Genomic DNA, 22029 nt, shown 5'->3' with positions numbered 1-22029 from the left:
ATAGCTCAAACACATAAAAGGGCATTATCATAATTTTCACAATTTCACAGTATTATTTAAACCTTATAGAGTGGAAATACCTGCCCCTTTATGGGATCGTAACAGTAAAAGTTCCATAAATCTTCAGAGGCATTAATTAACCTTGTGTAATTCATGATTTTTCACCTCTTTCTCTTTCGTTAGCTTGAAATGAATTATCTGCTTGTCGTTAGAGAGCGTGTGCTTGCATGACACATTTCCTCTCGGAATTCCCACTGTCTCCTTACTCACTCCCTGGTTTCTGGTTAACCCTCTGGGATAGGGAGTTCCATACGGTGTACCTGTCATGTCCTCCCGAGCTCAGTCTGCCAGGAAGACCCGTGACTGCTCCAACTTGCTCGGAAAATTGCTCAACCTGGCTGCATAAAATGGGTCATTATGAGTGCAAATATGACATCATTGATATTTATAGAGCTTTTATTAATGTTTTTGTTATGTAGAACTTGAATACTTTTACCATGCTACTGTACTCGTCATGATGCTATCAGGAATGATCCCTATAGGCATCAACATCCCCACAGACCTGCTGGTCTATTTTGTATGGTTCATATTCATCATTTATGGGTGATATTATTGTTTTCTAAGTCACTGCTGTGTAGTTAAAATATGGTGAATCAGCTGTTTGCAATTGTAAAGGTAATTGATTAACTACCTAGCAACTACTTTGCTCTTGTCTGATTGGTCAGATGTTTGTTAGTTGTCAGAAGAGATCAGGAAGTAGTTGAGTTGATGCATGGTTGTGAATATGGTCAGTTTGCCTTAGCGTTTCACAGCTACGGCAAAGCGACGCAACAACCAATGGTTGCGTGGCACGTCATCGACTGTGTCATCGACTGACAAATTGCTATAGCATATGATGTGGTTAACTGATTCTTAAAATACCTATTCAGGCATTGTATGATCTGTCAGGCATCAGCAACGTCTAACAATAGGAACACGCCCTAAATCTGCAACAGAGTCATTGGTCTCCATCCGATGTTTTTCTACATAGAGAGTAATCCATCCTTCTAAAGAACTCTCAAACCACACAAAAAAAACCTGGATGTAATCATTAGTCTTAACCCTTTTGCAACGGAAACAAGAGTTTCTATTAGACAAATTCTGGTATGTCCCTCCCCATTTCATTCCGTTTACTTCCGTTTGGATCTGGTTCCTAGTGAATACACCCCAGTTGTCTGACCAGGTGGTGTTGACAGAAGGCAAACAGTACTACTGTCACCCTGTGTTTACCCTTTAACAGTTTACTAGTCATCTCCTGACCCAGAACAGATATCGTACTATATCTGCATAAGCCATACATACATTCACTCAACTCATTGCCATTAATATCTTGTGGAAAGAAGATGGGAAGTCAATTTATGCCAGAACTCTTGTTTGTGGTTTGAATTTGCCCTGGAGTTGCTCTTGTGGTGTGGTGCCTTTTCATGCATCTCGCTGTAAAAATTGGCCAGCGCTGTTCTTGTGGAGTAAAATATGTAAAGAATCTAGTTATTACAGTTTGAAACTTGTCATCTTTCATTTTCCTGGAGATTTATGTGAGCAAAGGGTGCTTTTCATGTGTTTCTCCTGTTCCCTCCCAGGCTCAGATAACCACTAGCCTGTTTGTTTTCCCTCTGGACTCCATGCAGCACAGAGAGAGGGGTGTGTGGCTTTACACTCACAGATAGAGTTTCATGCTTTGCCTGCAAATGTTATTGAATAAAATGCAATTATTTCTGAGTCTCTAAGGTGCTCCTTCAATAGGCCAACCACATTAAGGGATATGAGACTATAATGGGGTCAGAATTAAATCTCAGATAGAAATGTTAAGGTTTGAGACCATGAACACTCAAAACATTATTCCCCTTATGAATTGTGGGGTACTGTACTTTCTACATGCCAGTCCATTTAAGCATTACGTACAAATCAAATGTAGGTGAGAGAGAGAGAGAGAGAGAGAGAGAGAGAGAGAGAGATGAAAACAGCAGGTGCGGGACAAGGTAGCACGTCTGTCTGGTAAACAGGTCAGGGTTCCATAGCCGCAGGCAGAACAGTTGAAACTGGAGCGGCAGCACAACAAGGTGGACTGGAGACAGCTAGGAGTCATCAGGCCAGGTAGTCCTAAGGCATGGTCCTAGGGTTCAGGTCCTCCGAGAGAGATGGGAGAATTAGAGCGAGCATACTTAAGTTCACATAGGCCACCAAATAAGACAGAAGAATTTCACCAGATAGGACAGACTGACCCTAGCCCCCTGGCACATAGACTATTGCAGCATAGATACTGGAGGCTGAGTATTACATATCCCTGTACAGTATTACATATTCCATTTCTCTCCCTCTCTTTCTCTGCAGGCCTAATGTATGTGGAGGTCACCAGTGCTGCTCTGGATGGGCTGTGGCTTCTGGGACCAACCGCTGCATAAAGCGTAAGTATTCATCTTTGACCATATGCCTTAGGTAAACAATGATCAATGATAATCTCTATCCTTTGGCATCACTGTCTCTTAACCGTCCTTCTCAATAGTTTAAGCCTATTGTGCTACCCTATAGAAGGGGTTGGCAACTTTGGCCCCCTAAAGTTTTAAATCAAAAATATATATATAATTTTAGTTTTTGTTAAAAAAAATGACTGTGAAATTTAAGAAATCTGTTCCCAAATATTTACACAAATAAAAAAATAGACATGATCGTGTCTCAATGAAATCATGATATGAAATGATTGCTTTCGAAATTTAAACAATCTCTTTTTGGCCTTAGGTGTGGTCAATTTGACCATTCGGTCCTACAAAAACCATCCCGCGGCTGAATCTTGTTGCCTACCCCTGTCCTATAGGAAGTGTTCTGGTGTGTCATTATTACCTCCATGGTCATGTTATTAATGTGGATTTGCATGCTCTTTCATGTAAAATCTTAACATGGAAATTACCTGTGCTTAGCATTTGGCTCGCTCTGTTTGACACTAGCCCTTAATAATGGGTGTAACTGCACTTTTTTTATTTGACCACAGCAATATTGGATATCTTAACTGCCATATAATTAAAAACTCAATGGCAGATACTGGAGGTGAGGGAATAATTGGGCACTTTTTAAAACGCAATTTTTGCAGAATTTTAACAGCTTACAAGTGTTACCATACTTTTCATTGTAACATTCTTGACATTTGGCAAGTTTTTTCTGCCTTTTTACTGTTCTGTGGGTTGTAAAGTGTTCTGTATGTTTTCTAGTGGGGGGCAGGAGCCTTAAATAATCTCTCCTTTTAAGAGAGAATTGTGACATACTAACCACCCAGCTAGCACATTTTGTTCCTTCAAAGTTTTGGGAACATACGTTTTTGGTTTCCCATTGGTTCTGGGAACGAAGCCATACGTTTCCTGACCAGTTAAACTAAAAGCTATTTAAACGTGCTGAGAACAGAAGTGAAAATTATGCCTGTCTGGGAATGTTTATTTATCGGTTGAAGAGAGGTTCTGATAATGTTTTACTCTAGTTCCTTGAAAGTTTTCCTGGGAGGGTTTATTAATGCACTGTGAATGGAAATTATATGTTATTTTGAGTTTTTTTGATAACTTCCTTAAAACTTTCACTGAACGTTTCAATAAGACTTTTAATAACACTACTAGCTTATTTTTTTACATAAAAAAACAAACTCCAAGCACAGATAGGACACATGCTAATTAATTTCCTAATCATGTGAACACATTTATTTTTTGTGACAAGGCGTCAGTGTGATTCGTATATCTATAATCTTCTGTTCTCTATCTATGGAATTAGTCCACTGCGCCACCAGGATGGAGCTAGCATGCCATGTTTTTTTACACATACAAAGCTGTTATTTTAAATCTATTCAAACAGACCTCATTTCAAGCGCTCATAAACTAGAGCTGATTTCCGTGGCCCCGTGGAAATGTAATTAGCATAATTATATCTGTCTTAAATCTGTCAATTTAAGCCAGAGATATGTTTTTTTTTCATTAGATACATCTCAATCCATCACTTCCGCCGATATCACACTTCGTGTCTGCGGTGAAAGGGGACAGAGTTTGAGCGGTGTTTGTCAGACCATGAGATATCCCGAAAATCGGTCTTCTCACAAAATAGTCTGTAGCATCCGAACGGTTTAGTTTACAAACTATTATGACCCTCTATGAAAATATGAGACTCTCAGGAACACGATGGTGTTCTCCGTTTTGCTCTACGAGCGTCTTGGGACTCGTCGGAAGACGGCACAACCGATTTGCCGACTTCTGTCTGTAGCGTCCGAACAGTTTGGAATACACACTAAAAAATGAGACTCTCACGAACATGTACATGTCAGTTGTTTTGCTCTAGGATGCCCACAGGCCTCACAAGACTCGTCTGAAGGTCCCCAGGTCCCCAGGTCCCAGTTTAAAAAAATTATGGAAGTACAGTGCCTTGCGAAAGTATTCGGCCCCCTTGAACTTTTCAACCTTTTGCCACATTTCAGGCTTCAGACATAAAGATATAAAACTGTAATTTTTTGTGAAGAATCAACAACAAGTGGGACACAATCATGAAGTGGAACGAAATTTATTGGATATTTCAAACTTTTTTAACAAATAAAAAACTGAAAAATTGGGCGTGAAAAATTATTCAGCCCCCTTAAGTTAATACTTTGTAGCGCCACCTTTTGCTGCGATTACAGCTGTAAGTCGCTTGGGGTATGTCTCTATCAGTTTTGCACATCGAGAGACTGAAATTTTTGCCCATTCCTCCTTGCAAAACAGCTCGAGCTCAGTGAGGTTGGATGGAGAGCGTTTGTGAACAGCAGTTTTCAGTTCTTTCCACAGATTCTCGACTGGATTCAGGTCTGGACTTTGACTTGGCCATTCTAACACCTGGATATGTTTATTTGTGAACCATTCCATTGTAGATTTTGCTTTATGTTTTGGATCATTGTCTTGTTGGAAGACAAATCTCCGTCCCAGTCTCAGGTATTTTGCAGACTCCATCAGGTTTTCTTCCAGAATGGTCCTGTATTTGGCTCCATCCATCTTCCCATCAATTTTAACCATCTTCCCTGCCCCTGCTGAAACCATGATGCTGCCACCACCATGTTTGACAGTGGGGATGGTGTATTCAGGGTGATGAGCTGTGTTGCTTTTACGCCAAACATAACGTTTTGCATTGTTGCCAAAAAGTTCGATTTTGGTTTCATCTGACCAGAGCACCTTCTTCCACATGTTTGGTGTGTCTCCCAGGTGGCTAGTGGCAAACTTTAAACAACACTTTTTATGGATATCTTTAAGAAATGGCTTTCTTCTTGCCACTCTTCCATAAAGGCCAGATTTGTGCAGTATACGACTGATTGTTGTCCTATGGACAGAGTCTCCCACCTCAGCTGTAGATCTCTGCAGTTCATCCAGAGTGATCATGGGCCTCTTGGCTGCATCTCTGATCAGTCTTCTCCTTGTATGAGCTGAAAGTTTAGAGGGACGGCCGGGTCTTCGTAGTTTTGCAGTGGTCTGATACTCCTTCCATTTCAATATTATCGCTTGCACAGTGCTCCTTGGGATGTTTAAAGCTTGGGAAATCTTTTTGTATCCAAATCCGGCTTTAAACTTCTCCACAACAGTATCTCGGACCTGCCTGGTGTGTTCCTTGTTCTTCATGATGCTCTCTGTGCTTTAAACGGACCTCTGAGACTATCACAGAGCAGGTGCATTTATACGGAGACTTGATTACACACAGGTGGATTCTATTTATCATCATTAGTCATTTAGGTCAACATTGGATCATTCAGAGATCCTCACTGAACTTCTGGAGAGAGTTTGCTGCACTGAAAGTAAAGGGGCTGAATAATTTTGCACGGCCAATTTTTCAGTTTTTTATTTGTTCAAAAAGTTTGAAATGTCCAATAAATTTCATTCCACTTCATAATTGGGTCCCACTTGTTGTTGATTCTTCACAAAAAATTACAGTTTTCTATCTTTATGTTTGAAGCCTGAAATGTGGCAAATGGTCGAAAAGTTCAAGGGTGCCGAATACTTTCGCAAAGCACTGTATGTATGGAGACTGTTTAGTATAAAAAATAAGGCGTTAAATACATGTAAAAATATATATATATTTATAAACTAAGCAAGAAAAGAAACGTCCCTTTTTCAGGACCCTTTTCTTTCAAAGATAATTCATAAATATCCGAATAACTTCACAGATCTTCATTGTATAGGGTTTAAACACTGTTTCCCATGCTTGTTCAATGAACCATAAATAATTAATGAACATGCACCTGTGGAACAGTCGTTAAGACACTAACAGCTTACAGACGGTAGGTAATTAAGGTCACAGTTATGAAAACTAAGGACACTAAAGAGGCCTTTCTACTGACTCTGAAAAATACCAATAGAAAGATGCCCAGGGTCCCTGCTCATCTGCATGAACCTGCCTTAGGCATGCTGCAAGGAGGCATGAGGACTGCAGATGTGGCCAGGGCAATAAATTGCAATGTCCGTACTGTGAGATGCCTAAGACAGTGCTACAGGGAGACAGGACGGACAGCTGATCGTCCTCGCAGTGGCAGACCACGTGTAACAACACCTGCACAGGATCGGTACATCCGAACATCACACATGCGGGACAGGTACAGGATGGCAACAACAACTGCCCGAGTTACACCAGGAATGCACTATCCCTCCATCAGTGCTCAGACTGTCCGCAATAGGCTGAAAGAGGCTGGACTGAGGACTTGTAGGCCTGTTGTAAGGCAGGTCCTCACCAGACATCACCGGCAACAACGTCACCTATGGGCAAAAACCCACCGTCGCTGGACCAGACAGGACTGGCAAAAAGTGCTCTTCACTGACAAGTCGCAGTTTTGTCTCACCAGAGGTGATGGTCGGATTCGCGTTTATCGTCGAAGAAATGAGCGTTACACTGGGACCTGTTGAATCGGAGGGTGAGGGCTTGGGCCATTCCCCCCAGAAATGTCCGGGAACTTGCAGGTGCCTTGGTGGAAGAGTGGGGTAACATCTCACAGCAACAACTTGCAAATCTGGTGCAGTCCATGAGGAGGAGATGCGCTGCAGTACTTAATGCAGCTGGTGGCCACACCAGATACTGTTACTTTTGTTAACTGTTACTTCTGTTAATTTTGACCCCCCCCCCTTTGTTCAGGGACACATTATTCAATTTCTGTTAGACACATGTCTGTGGAACTTGTTCAGTTTGTCTCAGCTGTTGAATCTTATGTTCATACAAATATTTACACATGATAATTAAGTTTGCTGAAAATAAATGCAGTGTCAGTGAGAGGACGTTTCTTTTTTTGCTGAGTTTATAAACTGAACTTTTTATATCTCTCAGATATAGGACAGACACTTCAGAACAAACGTCCTTTAGATTTTTTGAGGGGGGACTATCTGTTCCATGTAGTGAATCTGTTATTCAATGCATTTGTATGGGCTAATAGCAGTAAGGCCAAATTAAAATTGTCATACATTTTATGTATATATTTTTTTATACTTCAATTCAAAATCAAATAGCTAAATGATCCTTGGTATGACCTTAAAAAAGGTCAGTCATAGCTTAGTAGAACCCCCCCCCTTCCCGGCTTAGACAGGGCTTAGACTGTAAAGGGTTAAGATCAGGTGTGGCCAATTAGTGGGCGCGGCCAACACACCTTGGGCGCGTTCAGCGGGATTGAACGTTTTGGAACATTCAGATAGAAATAGTCTATGTAGATCAAAAATACCTCTCTGATACGTAGAATAAGGAATCACATCGGCTCTATTCATGGCATTTCTATCTGCAACGTTCAGGAATGTTTGCCAACTGAACATGACCCTGAACACACTTACAAGAGGATAGGGAGAGGTTTGTTGATGTTGAGAACAAAATATATGTTTTTAATAACATTCTTAGAACATTCTCTGAATGTTACTAAAGTTTTCTTGTGCTTTTTATGGAAAGTTTTCTTAATGTTCTGAGATCCTAATGTATGTTTTTAAGTAAATTCTTAAAATGTTCTCTGAATGTTACTAAACTTTTTTTGTGGTTTTTATGGAAAGTTTTTATAACGTTTGAGAACATTACTTTAAATAAAACTATGATGAAACCTGTAGGAAATGTTGTCTTCACACAGAAGAACTTTACTTCTAAACGTTCTTGGAACAATTTGAGAACATGACTTTAAGTGTTAGCTCGGCAGCTCCTGGTTACAAATATTATCAAAGCTTTTCTACAGCCTATCAAAACATTTTGAGAATGTTTCTCCTTTTATTTTTGTCTGTCATCATGTTGCCGACTGAAATAACAGGTTATAGGAGAAGCTGTTTTAGAAAGAGTTATCTTTACATTTTACAAGCACAGAATGTGAAACCCACACTCACAACCTGCATTTCTGGGCTAAAACAGTTCCCACAGCAACTAGACAGCAGCACACAAACACACACTCACAAAGTGTCGCACGATACAAAAGCTGTAGTTGTTTGCCCATCAATAAATAAAGTCACCTCCTCATTAGCTCATTAGCCAGCCTCCTAATTGCTATCGCTGGTTCTGCCTCCTTTTTTTCAAGTCCCAGCTAAAGGCACACTTACAGAGGTGTTAATTACTTAGGATGAAGCAGGAGTTACCCAAATCAGATGGGTACATTTTTTTCACCTGCCAGAAAGTAACATGTCCCTTCTAAACCAGTCATATTAAACACAGTAGACCATCTAAGAAGGCAAGGTCTCCATCCCACCACCATCTGGTCTCTGTTAGGAGTTTGGCCCTCACCCAGGTGTGGCTGGAGGGTAGGGTACCATCAGCTGTGTAGTGAACTCCACATCACGACCCCAGGCCGGGCCCTGGCCTGGTGCCAAAACAAGCCCCCCAGCCAGCCTGCCCTGGGAGCTCCCTTCTGGAGACCTCCACCGTGGTGGTGGAAACCCCCCACTAACTCAGACGATCACATTCTCTGAGTGTGTTACTGCAGACCCTAACAGGGTATAACTAGTGGGGGGCGGCTGCATGAGAAAACATGTTCACAGTGGGGGAAAGAAAAGGAACAAACCTGTCAAATGGGCAATATGTAAAAACATATCCTCACTGAGCCATGTCTAGGAAATTATATGTGACGGAATTGAAGTAATGTCTAATATTAAAACTGTCGGTCGTAAGTTTCAACCGGGAGAGGGGATTTGGTGTCTTGAGTTATGGTTTCTCAACAACACGTCCTTGTTGAATCAGGTTGATCTCACAGCAAATATATGGCAGGAATTGGTTTGACAGTTGTCCAGTGAGAATGCCTACAAGGATTTTTAAATGCTATGTTTATGGAAATGTCTGGGTCTTTGTGTGTCTGGTCTGGTGTGGAATCAAGATATGGTTTTAAGAGTTCTTGCCCAGCTAGCACATTTGGTTCCTTAGAAGTTGTGGGAAAGTACATTTTTGGTTTCCCATTGGTTCTGGGAACGAAGCCATAAGTGAAACTTTTTCAAACGTTCTGAGAACGGAAGTGAAAATTTTGCCGGTACTGGGAACATTCATTTTTAGTTTGCAGGGAGGTTTTGAGAACGTTTTACTCTGGTTTCTTGAATGTTGTCCTGGGAGGATTTATTAACGCTCTGAGAACGGAAATTATAGGCTATTTGGAGGTTTTATAATAACTTACTTAAAACTTTCACTAAATGTTACAATAAGACTTTTAATAACACTTCAATCTCATTTTGGGTAAACTTTTTTGAACTCCAAGCACAGATAGGACACATGTAAATGAATTTCCTTAGGCATTAATCATGCAAACACATTTATTTTTTATTGTGACATGGCATGAGTGAGATTTAAACCTAGAATCTTCTTTTCTCTACCCATGGAATTGGATGGAGCTAGCATGCCATGTTTTTTATGCATACAAAGCTGTTCATTTTAGTCTATTCAAACAGACCCCATTTCAAAGGAAACAAGCACTCATTGAGATCACACACCTGAAAACACTTAACTTTCTCTATCCTTTATCTTGTTTTGTTGATGCTGAGAATGCAATGTACAGTGCATTCGGAAAGTATTCAGACCCCTTGACTTTTTCCACATTTTGTTACGTTAGTCTTATTCTAAAATGGATGAAATTGTTTTTTTCCCCTCATCAATCTGCACACAATACTTCATAATGACAAAGCAAAAACCGTTTTTTAGACATTTTTGCTAAGTAAAAAATAAATGAAATATCACATTTACATAGGTATTCAGATCCTTTAATCAGTACTTTGGCACCTTTGGTAGTGATTACAGCCTCAAATCTTCTTGGGTATGACGCTACAAGCGTGGCACACCTATATTTGGTGAGTTTCCCCCATTCTTCTCTGCAGATCCTCTCAAGCTCTGTAAGGTTGGATGGGGAGCGTCACTGCACAGCTTTTTCAGGTCTCTCCAGAGATGTTAGATTGGATTTAAGCCCGGGCTCTGGCTAGGCCACTCTAGGACATTGAGGCTTGTCCCGAAGCCACTCCTGCGAAGCCACTCCTGTGTTGTCTTGGCTGTGTGCTTGGGGTTGTTATCCTGTTGGAAGGTGAACCAGCACTCTGGTGCATGTTTTCATCAAGGATCACTCTGTACTTTGCGCCGTTCATCTTTCCCTCGATCCTGACTAGTCTCCCAGTCCCTGCCACTGAAAACATCCCCACAGCATGATGCTGCCACCACCATGCTTCACAGTAGGGATGGCTTCTTCCAGACGTGACGCTTGGCATTCAGGCCAAACGGTTCAATCTTGGTTTCATCAGACCAGAGAATCTTGTGTAGGCTGTCATGTGCCTTTTACTGAGGAGTGACTTCCATCTGGCCACTCTACCATAAATGCCTGACTGGTGGAATGCTGCAGAGATGGTTGTCCTTCTGGAAGGTTCTCCCATCTCCACAGAGGAGCTCTGGAGCTCTGTCAGTGACCATTGGGTTCTTGGTCACCTCCCTGACCGAGGCCCTTCTCCCTAGATTGCTCAGTTTGGCCGAGTGTCCAGCTCTAGGAAGAGTCTTGGTGGTTCCAAACTTCTTCCATTTAAGAATGATGGAGGCTACTGTGTTTTTGGGGACCTTCAATGCTGCAGAAATTGTTTCGTACCCTTCCCCAGATCTGTGCCTTGACACAATCCTGTCTCGGAGCTCTAAGGACAATTCCTTCAACCTCGGCTTGTTTTTTTTCTCTGACATGCACTGTCAACTGTGGGACCTTATATAGACAGGTGTGTGCCTTTCCAAATCATGTCCAATCAATTGAATTTACCACTGGTGGACTCTAATCAAGTTGTAGAAACATCTCAAGGATGATCAATGGAAACAGGATGCACCTGAGCTCAATTTCGAGTCTCATAGCAAAGGGTCTAAATACTTATGTAAATAAGGTATTTCTGTTTTTTATTTTTAATACATTTGCCAACTTTTCAAAAAACTTGTTTTCACTTTGTCGTTATGAGGTATTGTGTGTAGATTAATAATGAAAAAAAAGTAATCCAAGGCTGTAACGTAACAAAATGTGAAAAAAGTCAAGGGGCTTGACTACTTTCCAAATGCACTGTACTGTATATGCTTTTAAATAACATTCTTAGGTTCTCTGAACATTTCTAAAGTTTTATTGTTTTCTTGTGATTTTTTTATAGAAAGTTTTCTTAACGTTCTGAGAACAATTTGAGAACATGACGTTAAATATAACCATGAAGAAACCAGTAGGAAACATTATACTGAAGTGCTGAAATTCCCACAGAAGAACGTTGTTTCTTAACATTCTCTGAAATATTTGAAAACATTCCCAATGTCAAACCTGTTGGAGAACGTTCCTAGAACATTACCAAAATTGAAATTAAATGTAACCATGTTTGAACTTTTAGGAAATGTTCTGTTAAATTAATGAATGACTAAGAATTTTTTTTTTTTTTTTTTTACTAAGTTCCTTAAATGAGGATGTTCCAAAGTTTCTTAAATGTGCTGAGAATGTTCCAATGCCAAGTAACTATCATGCACCATTCACAGAAAGTTGTGGGAAGGTTGTATACAAAATAACCATAGGACAACTATGGTCTCACCAAGCTCTGAGAAGCATTTGGTTCTCAGAACGTTATGTGCTATCTGGGTGTCCTGTTGTGGGTTTGGCCCAAGATTTGCTCTTGGCTCAGATTCTGCCTTGTTGTTGTAGAAGATGGATGGTAAACACAGTTGTTTTTTCTGTTTTGTGTTGTTTAGTAAGTAACATCGGTCTAAAAGAGTTTGCTGTTATGTAATAGAATACTGAGCAATAATTTGTAATTATTTTAGCTTGAAAGTCACCTTAGTAAATGTTCTTTGAAGTATCATAATTAAAAATAATACATTGTTGAGAAAATGTCTTATGTTATTGTTATGTATATCAATTCTGATCAGGCTTTTAAGTTCGTGTTTGTCAGTGTTGTCTGATCCAACCTCTGGTTTTATTGCTGGTTGTCATAAGACACATAGTTCTGGGGTTATTTCTGCTTAGGTTGGCCAAAGCCATAAAGTGAAGCCAGGTGTAACTGTGGCCAATGGCTATAGAAGATTCCCAGTTTACCTTCATATTTATTTACAAGCAGCATTTAGCATAACTATGCCCCACGGATCCAAAAGGGTGCATCTGGTTTGGGGGTCATCTCTTTAGTAAATTTGCCAGATTCACATCTGTTGACCAAAAAAGCCCCAGTCCCAGAGATCAAGAGCAACGGAAGGCCAGACAGACAGACAGACAGACAGACAGGCAGGCAGGCAGGCAGGCAGGCAGGCAGGCAGGCAGGCAGGCAGGCAGGCAGGCAGGCAGGCAGGCTGCATGTGGACATGTCTGCACAACCTGCTGCTGTCAAGACACACACACACTTCTAAATGCACTTTTCATCTTCCAATGTGTTTTACTGTAAAGCCCCCCCTCACTCATCCACACATTTATTCCATGATAAAAAAAAAACCTGCGGATTCCTCCTTTTGCCTGAACCAGGTTTAGAAATGAGAATTAAATGAACTTATACATGTACGGTGTTTTCAAAAGTATTCATACCCCTTTACTTATTCCACATGTTGTTGTGTTACAGCCTGAATTCAAAATTGATGAAATATATTTTTCTCACCTTTCTACACATAATATCCCATAATGACAAAGTGAAAACATGTTTTGAAAATTAAATACAGAAATCTAATTTACATACAGTACCAGTCAAATGTTTGGACACACCTACTCATGTCAGGTTGTAGAATAATAGTGAAGACATCAAAACTATGAAATAACACATATGGAACCATGTAGTAACCAAAAAAGTGTTATATTTGAGATTCTTCAAAGTAGCCACCCTTTGCCTTGATGACAGCTTTGTACACTTTTGGCATTCTCTCAACCAGATTCATGAAGTAGTAACCTGGAATGCATTTCAAATAACATGTGTGCCTTGTTAATTTGTGTAATTCTTTTCTTCTTAATGCGTTTGAGCCAATCAGTTGTGTTGTGACAAGGTAGGTAGGGTGGTATACAGAAGATTGCCCTATTTGGTAAAAGATCAAGTCCATATTATGGCAAGAACAGATCAAATAAGCAAAGAGAAACGACAGTGCATCATTACTTTAAGACATGAAGGTCAGTCAATGTGGAATATTTGAAGAACAAGTGCAGTCGCAAAAACCATCAAGCGCTATGATGAAACTGGCTCTAATGGGGACCGACACAGGAATGGATGGCCCTGTCACGTCCTGGCCAGTCTAAGGGTTAATTGGTATTGTAGTTTGGTCAGGACGTGGCAGAGGGTATTTGTTTTATGTGGTTAGGGGTGGTGTGTTTGTTGTAGGGCAGTGGATTTAGGTATTCCGGGGTTTTTGGGCACTGTTTGATTTTCATGTATTCTATGTTGAGTCTAGTGTGTCTGTTTCTATGTTTGGGTTCATTGGGGTTGGGACTCTCAATTGAAGGCAGGTGTTGTCTATTTGCCTTTGATTGAGAGTCCCATATATGAGGGTTTGTGTTTGTCTTTTGTGGGAGATTGTTTTTGCACTGCGTTAGTATAGCCTGCAAAACTGTCATTCGTCGTTCTTGTTGTTTTCTTGTTTTCTCGTGTTCAACGTTATTTAATAAATTAAGATGATGAGCACCAACTCTACTGCGTATTGGTCCACGTTCTCAGACGACGATTTCTCAATATCATCGGAAGATGAAGAAAGCTGTGACAGGCCCAGAGTTACCTATGCTGCAGAGGATAAGTTCATTAGAGTTAACTGCATCTCAGATTGCAGCCCAAATAAATGTTTCAAAGAGTTCAAGTAACAGCATATCTCAACATCAACTGTTCAGAGGAGGCTGTATGAATCAGGCCTTCATAATCGAATTAGTGCAAAGAAACCACTACTAAAGTACACCAATAAGAAGAAGAGACTTGCTTGGGCCAAGAAACACGAGCAATGGACATTAGACCAGTCCTTTGGTCTGATGAGTCCAAATTTGAGATTTTGGGTTCCAACCACCGTGTCTTTGTGAGACGCGAAGTAGGTGAACGGATCATCTCCGCATGTGTGGTTCTCACCGTGAAGCATGGAGGAGGAGGTGTGATGGTGTGGGGGGTGCTTTTGCTGGTAACACTGTCACTTAACCAGCATGGCTACCACAGCATTCTGCAGCGATACACCATCCCATCTGGTTTGCTCTTAGTGGGACTATCATTTGTTTTTCAACAGGATAATGACCCCAAACACACCTCCAGGCTGTGTAAGGGCTATTTGACCAAGGAGAGTGATGGAGTGCTGCATCAGATGACCTGGCCTCAACAATCACCCGACCTCAACCCAATTGAGATGGTTTGGGATGAGTTGGACCGCAGAGTGAAGGAAAAGCAGCCAACAAGTGCTCAGCATATGTGGGAACTCCTTCACGACTGTAGGAAAAGCATTCCTCATGAAGCTAGTTGAGAGAATGCCAAGAGTGTGCAAAGCTGTCATCAAGGCCAAGGGTGGCTACTTTGAAGAATCTCAAATATAAAATATATTTTGATTTGTTTCCACTTTCTTGGTTACTACATGATTCCATATGTGTCATTTCATAGTTTTGATGTCTTCACTATTCTTCTACATTGTAGAAAATAGTGAAAAAATTAAGAAAAACCCTTTAATGAGTAGGTTTGTCCAAACCTTTGACTGATTCTGTAAGTATTCACACCCGTTTGCTATGACACTCCAAATTGAGCTCAGGTGCTTCCAATTTACTTCGATCATCCTTGAGATGTCATGACAACTTGATTGGCGCAGTGGTCTAAGGCACTGCATCTCAGTGCAAGAAGCACCACTACAGTCCCTGGTTCGGATCAAGCCTGTATCACATCCGGCCGTGATTGGGAGTCCCATGGGCGGCACACAATTGGCCCAGCTTCGTCCGGGTTTGGCCGGAATGGGCCGTCATTATAAATAAGAATTTGTTCTTAACTGACTTGCCTAGTTAAATAAAGGTTACGTTTAATAAATTAAATTGGAGTCAAGCTGTGGCCAATTCAATTGTTTGGACATGATTTAGAATGAAACACCTGTCTATATAAGGTCCCACAGTTGACAGTGCAAGTTAGAGCACAATCTACAGAACTGGCTGTAGATTGTGATGAAGCATATATCTGGGGAAGTGTATAAAACAATTTCTAGAGTGTTGAAAGTTTCCAAAGCACAGTGTTCTCCATCATTGGGAAATTGAAAAAATGTGTCTGGAGGAAACCAGGCACAGCTAGTTACCCGTCTAACATCATCCCTACCATGAAGCATGGTGTTGGCAGCATCATGCTATGGGGGTGCTTTTCAGAGGTAGGGACTGGGTGACTGGTAAGAATAGAGGGAACAATGAATCGAGCCAAATACAGGCAAATGCTTGATGAGAACCTGCTTCAGAGTGCAAATGACCTTAGACTGGGTCAAAGACTTTACGTTGCAACAGTACAATGACCCCAAGCATACAGCTAAAGCAATTCTGGAATGGCTTCAGAACAAGTATGTGAAAGTCCTTGAGTGGCCCAGTTAAAGCCCAGACTTGAATCCCATTGAAAATCTGTGGAAAGACTTGAAGATTGTTTCCTGCCACTTTCCATCTAAATTAAGAATTGGAGAAAATCCCCAAATCCAGATGTGCAAAACTGATACAGATATACCAAAGACGACTCAAAGCTGTAATCACTGCAAAAAGTGCTTCTACAAAGTATTTACTCGGGTGTGAATACTTATGTAAATTGGATTTCTGTATTTCATTTTCAATAAATGTACAAGATTCTTAACATGTTTTCACTTTGTCATTCTGGGGTATTGTGTGTAGATGGGTGAGAAGATTTTTTTTTTAATCAATTTTGAATTCAGACTGAAACACAACATAATGTGGAATAAGTCAAGGGGTATGAATACTTTCTGAATATTGGCCAATATTCATTCACAATCACAATTACACTGTTTTAAACCAAAGAATGAATGAACACTTCACCAGCAAACCAGTCATTCATGAAATGAGCCAGGAATGATAAGTAGTGGGAAAGCAGTCCACCTTGATGACCAATTATTGCCAAAAAAAGGGAAACTGAACATCGAATTACTGGAATTCCTCTGATTTGTATCGTAAATAGCCACAGAAACATGTTTCCAAAATAGCAAAACCTCCGGCAGGCCAAACTGAATCAAATGAGGAGGAAGTAAAAGGTCACCTTATTAGGTGGAAGCACTTTTACTTTACTTATTGACTGTCACTACTGTACCAGAATTGGACTCCAGTATTTTATAGATGAATAGAGTCTCTCTCTTGTTCTACTTGTGCTTCACTTAGATATCTCACTCTAATCTATGGACTGTGATATTCAAAGTAAGATTTACAGCATGCATCTCACAGTGAACATTATCTGGACTACAGTATCACACAAAGTTGATCTGAGTCAACTGACCATTCAGATCTCCTATTAGTAGTGTTTGTTTTGGTTGGTTAGGAGGTTTAATCCTCACATATCAAAGTTGATCTGAGTCAACTGACCATTCAGATCTCCTATTAGTAGTGTTTACTTTTGGTTGGTTAGGAGGTTTAATCCTCACATATCAAAGTTGATCTGAGTCAACTGACCATTCAGATCTCCTATTAGTAGTGTTTACTTTTGGTTGGTTAGGAGGTTTAATCCTCACATATCAAAGTTGATCTGAGTCAACTGACCATTCAGATCTCCTATTAGTAGTGTTTACTTTTGGTTGGTTAGGAGGTTTAATCCTCACATATCAAAGTTGCCATTTAAATCCTGACCAACAGGTGTTTACACACTGAGTTTGGCACATCATGATCATAAGACGGACTTCCACCGGCCATAGAGAGAGGGCTAGCCCTTTGCATTCATACCGCCCGGGTCACTATGCATCAGTGTCATTAGGGTTGCGATGGCTTCTCCTCCTGACATGGTCTCTTTGTTAATTGGATTAATGACATGGTCTGCTGAACACAAACTGAATTTAGGACTGAATGCAGAATGCCTCTCACAGGAGGGAGACTCCCCACAGTGCATACTTTGTCTCGCTGACCATCTCACCCCAACACACTGAGTTTACCCAGTGCCATGGCACAAAGACTTATCGATATCTTCTGCAGTTGAATTCATACTTGCTGCACCTATTGTAGTGAAGACCAAATGGTACATGGAATGTATTTGAACATGCAATAAGTATAATCAGCCATGAAATAATGTCTCTTGGTTTAAATCCTTAGCTGTCTTTGAGAGGGCAGATGAAAGGTGCATCATTCATGAAGAGAAATAATGTTGTTTTCAACCTTTTAAGCAGCCAGTGATTGACAGAGTGAAATGCGGTAGAAAGGAGTTTCTTTTTGATTTCCTTCCAGCTTTCTTTGGCCTGCTGTGCTGCTCAGGGCCCCATCCAAACCTAAAATAACTCTTCATGCAGAAAGTCTGCCTCTCTCTTTCATTCCCCCCTTCCTCGCTATTTCTCTCCTTTTCCAAACAAAAATGTCCTGCATGTAGAATGTTTCTTTAATTCCATCATATCCTCACGGCTGTTAGGGATAGATTAAAGCCTTCCAGTGCAGACAGATTTGGAGACACCGTTAGGAATGATGTATGTTTTGTTTCAAGCTGTGCTGCCCAAAATCAGAATGATGTACTTTGTAGTTACCTCATCCTACATAACCTACAGAGGTGTCATGCCCATAGGGGGCACAGGGGCACATGCCCCCTCAGATCCTGGTATTTTTTTTTTTTTTTTAAATGAACATGACAAGCCACTTAGCATTTTTATGAAGTTGGCTTTAGCTAGCCCAGATAGGTTCCCAATCACCAAACCTCATATCTAGCTACCAAGAAGCCATTGCAGGTTATCAATCAAGTTGGAGTAGCTAGCTTGTCTAACTATGCCTGCTGGTAAGGTTGGGAGACTTTAGAAAAGCAAGCAATAACTAAATATACTGAATAAGACTCACATTCCTTTCAATATTTTATCCAGATTTTGGCAGAGACGCAGAGAAGCATATTTTGTTTCTTTAAATAAAGAAACACCAGTCAGGAGGGTACAGACAGCTCAAGAGGTATGCTTATATATGAAAATAAATAGACATAGAATTAAGCATAATGATTATGGCTCTAGATTTCCACCCCCCAGTCACCCTCAGATCTTTCAGGGTATACAGTATGATGCCTCTGATAACATGGGCCTATGTACCATCCTACTGAAGCTCTCATTTGGGGCCCTGTCAACTCCAGGGGAGTGAGTTCAGGTTGACTATACCTTGTTGTAAAACAGAGTCCACCTGTAATATGCTTTCCTCTCACATAAACACGTGTCCACCAGCTGGTAAAGTAAAGCATCAAGGACATACATGTGTGAGCATTTTGGGAAATTATTTTGGCTTGTGGTACTGGTGCTTTTTTGAATATTTATTTTATTTTGTTCCAGATGCATTGGGCATGCATTGCTACAGTCCAAACACTGTTCATGATTTAGTGTGAAGACTGTCTTTGCATTCAACCACTGTATATTCAAGCCTATCATTGAATCTGACAGTGCTCCATTGCCTCCATGGCTGTGGGCCAGTTGCTCATCCTTATCAAAACCAAATCTGCTTGTCAGCCAAGTCACCTGTCATTTTCATTGGGAGAAATATTTTTATGTTCCATTCAATTGTTTGAAGAGCATACACTGCTAAATGCATTAGCTGTATGGAAGAGTTAAATATCAGGCTTGAAGGACATCATGAGCCAATATACAGTACTGTTGAAAATGTCTTTGCCATGTATTGTCATCTAGCATCACACACGCATAGAGTTTAGCCTGAAATCTCTTTGAAAGAAAAGTGAATTAGGCATAAACAGTTCATGTATATAGGGCATGCTGATAAGGATCAAATCTGCCTAGAAACGTGGCTTGTTTCTTTACAGGACCACTGCAAGGTATTTAAACCACTGGCCTCTCTGGTAACGTTGTTCAGTCAGGGGTGAAGTAATTGCTACACAGACAGGCCGTCCCTGCTTTACAGGCGCACTGCGGATTAGCAGGGGGTTACACAGTTCACCGTTCAGGGGCATAACTCTCCCTGGCAGTCTGGATGGTTTTATGGGCTATTAGACAGATCCTGTAATCAATACACACACCATGTTCACACAGCCCTATCATTACCCACACACTGGGATGGACACTCCCCAAACCAGGAGGCCTCCCTTCTCCTCACCAGCTGTTGTCTGTCTGGAGGTGGCAATCAGGTTCTGTTTGGGCCTCCTCTGGCCACATGTTTTTCAAATTGCTACCATGGACCACAACATAGCTAGAATGAGTTACTGCATTGGCTGTGGATGAGGAGGTGAAAGGTTTGTTTTTCTGTTTACGCGTTGGTTTTGGTTGGCGAGCCCCTGTTGATATAGTATATATATATATATATATATATATATATATATATATATATATATATATATATATAACACTAGAGAGGGAAGTAGAACGTTGCTACTCTGCTCTAGCCATGGGTTGTCTGATGGGTCTAATACATTGTTCAATGATATTTGACAGTTTCTGTTTCTTTAAGCGTGATGTAACTGGTGTCGTGATGCAAGGAGAGAGTGGATCTGTCAGAGATCTCTTAACAGAGAGACTGTAGAGAACTTTGCAAGACTTTGCTTGATTGACGTGGTTACATACAACACACAGCACAACACCAAACAGTAAACACTCCCCACCTCTCTGTAACCGATAGCCTTATGGCCATATGGAAACTGTGATGTTATCCCCTGGAGAATGGAGTCTAAATTACACATACAGTAGTGGGCACATACCCCCAGATATCCCCCCAGAAGATTGCTCATTAAAGGCTGAAGGAGGGAGCCTGTGGGTGGAGAGGTACAGTATAGCATGGCTAAAAGTAATGTACACAATGCCATGGGTCAGCCTCAGGTTACCTAAATCTCCACGCCAACTTGAGTGGAGAGGGAGTGAAAGCCCAGACTTCTGTATTAGGTTGAAAATCCGCACTGTGACAGAAAAAGTGAAAAGATATGAAAGGGGCACCTCCATTTTCTGAAATGTTACCCCACAAGGCTTTACCAGAAAGTACCACAGAACTACCACAAAGGACCAGTCATCAGTCAGTCCTGAGCTGAGCTCCCTCACTTCTACTGCTGGTAATGACTAGGCTTCTAGATGGTAGAGGGTGACAGGGATTATATTTTGGGCAATGGACAGTGACAATCTCTTAGGGAGGTTGATTGATTGTACTGAAATGTGCAAATGCTCACTTTTGAAAACAATATAACCGGTGCTATTCAATAACAAATAGTCTGATCAAGATCAGGGGTGCTGAAATACCAGTGTACCACAATTCTGCAATGTTACTTATTTGATAGAAAACATTTTAGACATGATTTCACCCTCCAGAGCTTGGCCTACCGTTGAACTATCTTTAAAGACATCTGTTCACTAGCAGAAGACAATAGTATTTTCCTAAGTTTGTCCAATGTTGGATAGTAATGAAAATGGGGTTTAATAAAACCTCCTGAGAGCAGGTTTTTTGTTGTAATGGAGAGGGTGAGAGAGTGTGGTAAAGTTAGGGCCACGTGTTACGGTTTCTCTCTGATATCACACACATGGCTTGGTGTTCCAGAGTTTAGCATGTTTCCATTCTTAACTTTGAACAGACATTCTTCCATACATTTCCCTATATTTTGAAAATCCAACTCAAAACACAAAAATGATTATCCCCACCCCTCTTCCAGTGTTCTAGTTATGTTTGAAAGGGCCCTTGGTGGTGAGATCTTTAGTTATTTGTGTTGTCTTGTTCAAAGAGTGCCTGAATCCTAATCTGTAGAATGGCTCACTGGCCATAAATCTCTTAATGGCACATCATCTCCTCCAACCGTAGAGAGAGGGGTACCCAAGATTATCCGATTCAGTTCTCATTATTCATATCATTTTCAAAAGCACCAATATCAAGTTAGCGGAAGTAGTATTGTTGACCTGTGAAAAAAAATGCTGACAATTTTGTATGTGTTTGAGTTATGTCAAATATTTGGTTTCAAATTGCTTGTCCTGAATGAGAGGATTGTAAAAGTTTTGATGGGTTGTATTACTTTGAGGTGGAGAGAGGGGGCAAATATCTAGTGAATAGTAATGGACTGGAGACAGCCACTCTGTTAGAAACGACAGCCCGGCCCCATACAGTGGATGTGGGCTGCTGCCTGCTGCATTCCAAAAGGCTTCCCTCAGGCCTGCTGTGCTGTGGGAGCTAAGAATGCTATTTACCCAAATTAAGGCCCTGGCTTATTTTAATATTCACAATTTAGTATGCTCACCGCCAATTCAATCAAAAACTCATACAGTACAAAATATTCAAATATGCTCTGCTTTTTCAGAATGGGTTTTATGGTCTGTTTTGAAGCATGACTCATAGTGTAGTTTGGCCACAGAGTGAATGTTGTTTGGAAAGCAGGGATGATGGAGTAGACCTCAGCTGTCATGGATTTGTTCAGGACTGTTATCCCTCTGACATTCCCCCATTCTCCCTTCCTGAAGACTGTCCTTAGATAACTTAAACTGGAGATTGGTTTT

At 40.8% G+C, this 22029-nt stretch overlaps 1 protein-coding gene across 2 annotated transcripts in view; it reads left to right on the top strand.

Moving 5' to 3' along the window:
- LOC106611061 (latent-transforming growth factor beta-binding protein 2) overlaps positions 1-22029 on the top strand; it is a 155148-nt gene that overhangs the window by 5660 nt on the left and 127459 nt on the right. For both annotated transcript variants that reach the window (XM_014210914.2, XM_014210912.2), the window contains exon 2: positions 2371-2444. In XM_014210914.2, the coding sequence (XP_014066389.1) occupies positions 2371-2444 (74 nt within the window). The remainder of the gene's footprint in view (positions 1-2370; positions 2445-22029) is intronic.

The sequence above is a fragment of the Salmo salar genome, chromosome ssa09 (genome assembly GCF_905237065.1).
Source record: "Salmo salar chromosome ssa09, Ssal_v3.1, whole genome shotgun sequence".
Lineage (NCBI taxonomy): Eukaryota > Metazoa > Chordata > Actinopteri > Salmoniformes > Salmonidae > Salmo > Salmo salar.
Note: the sequence above shows the minus strand (reverse complement) of the source record. Positions and strands in the feature narration are given on the sequence as shown.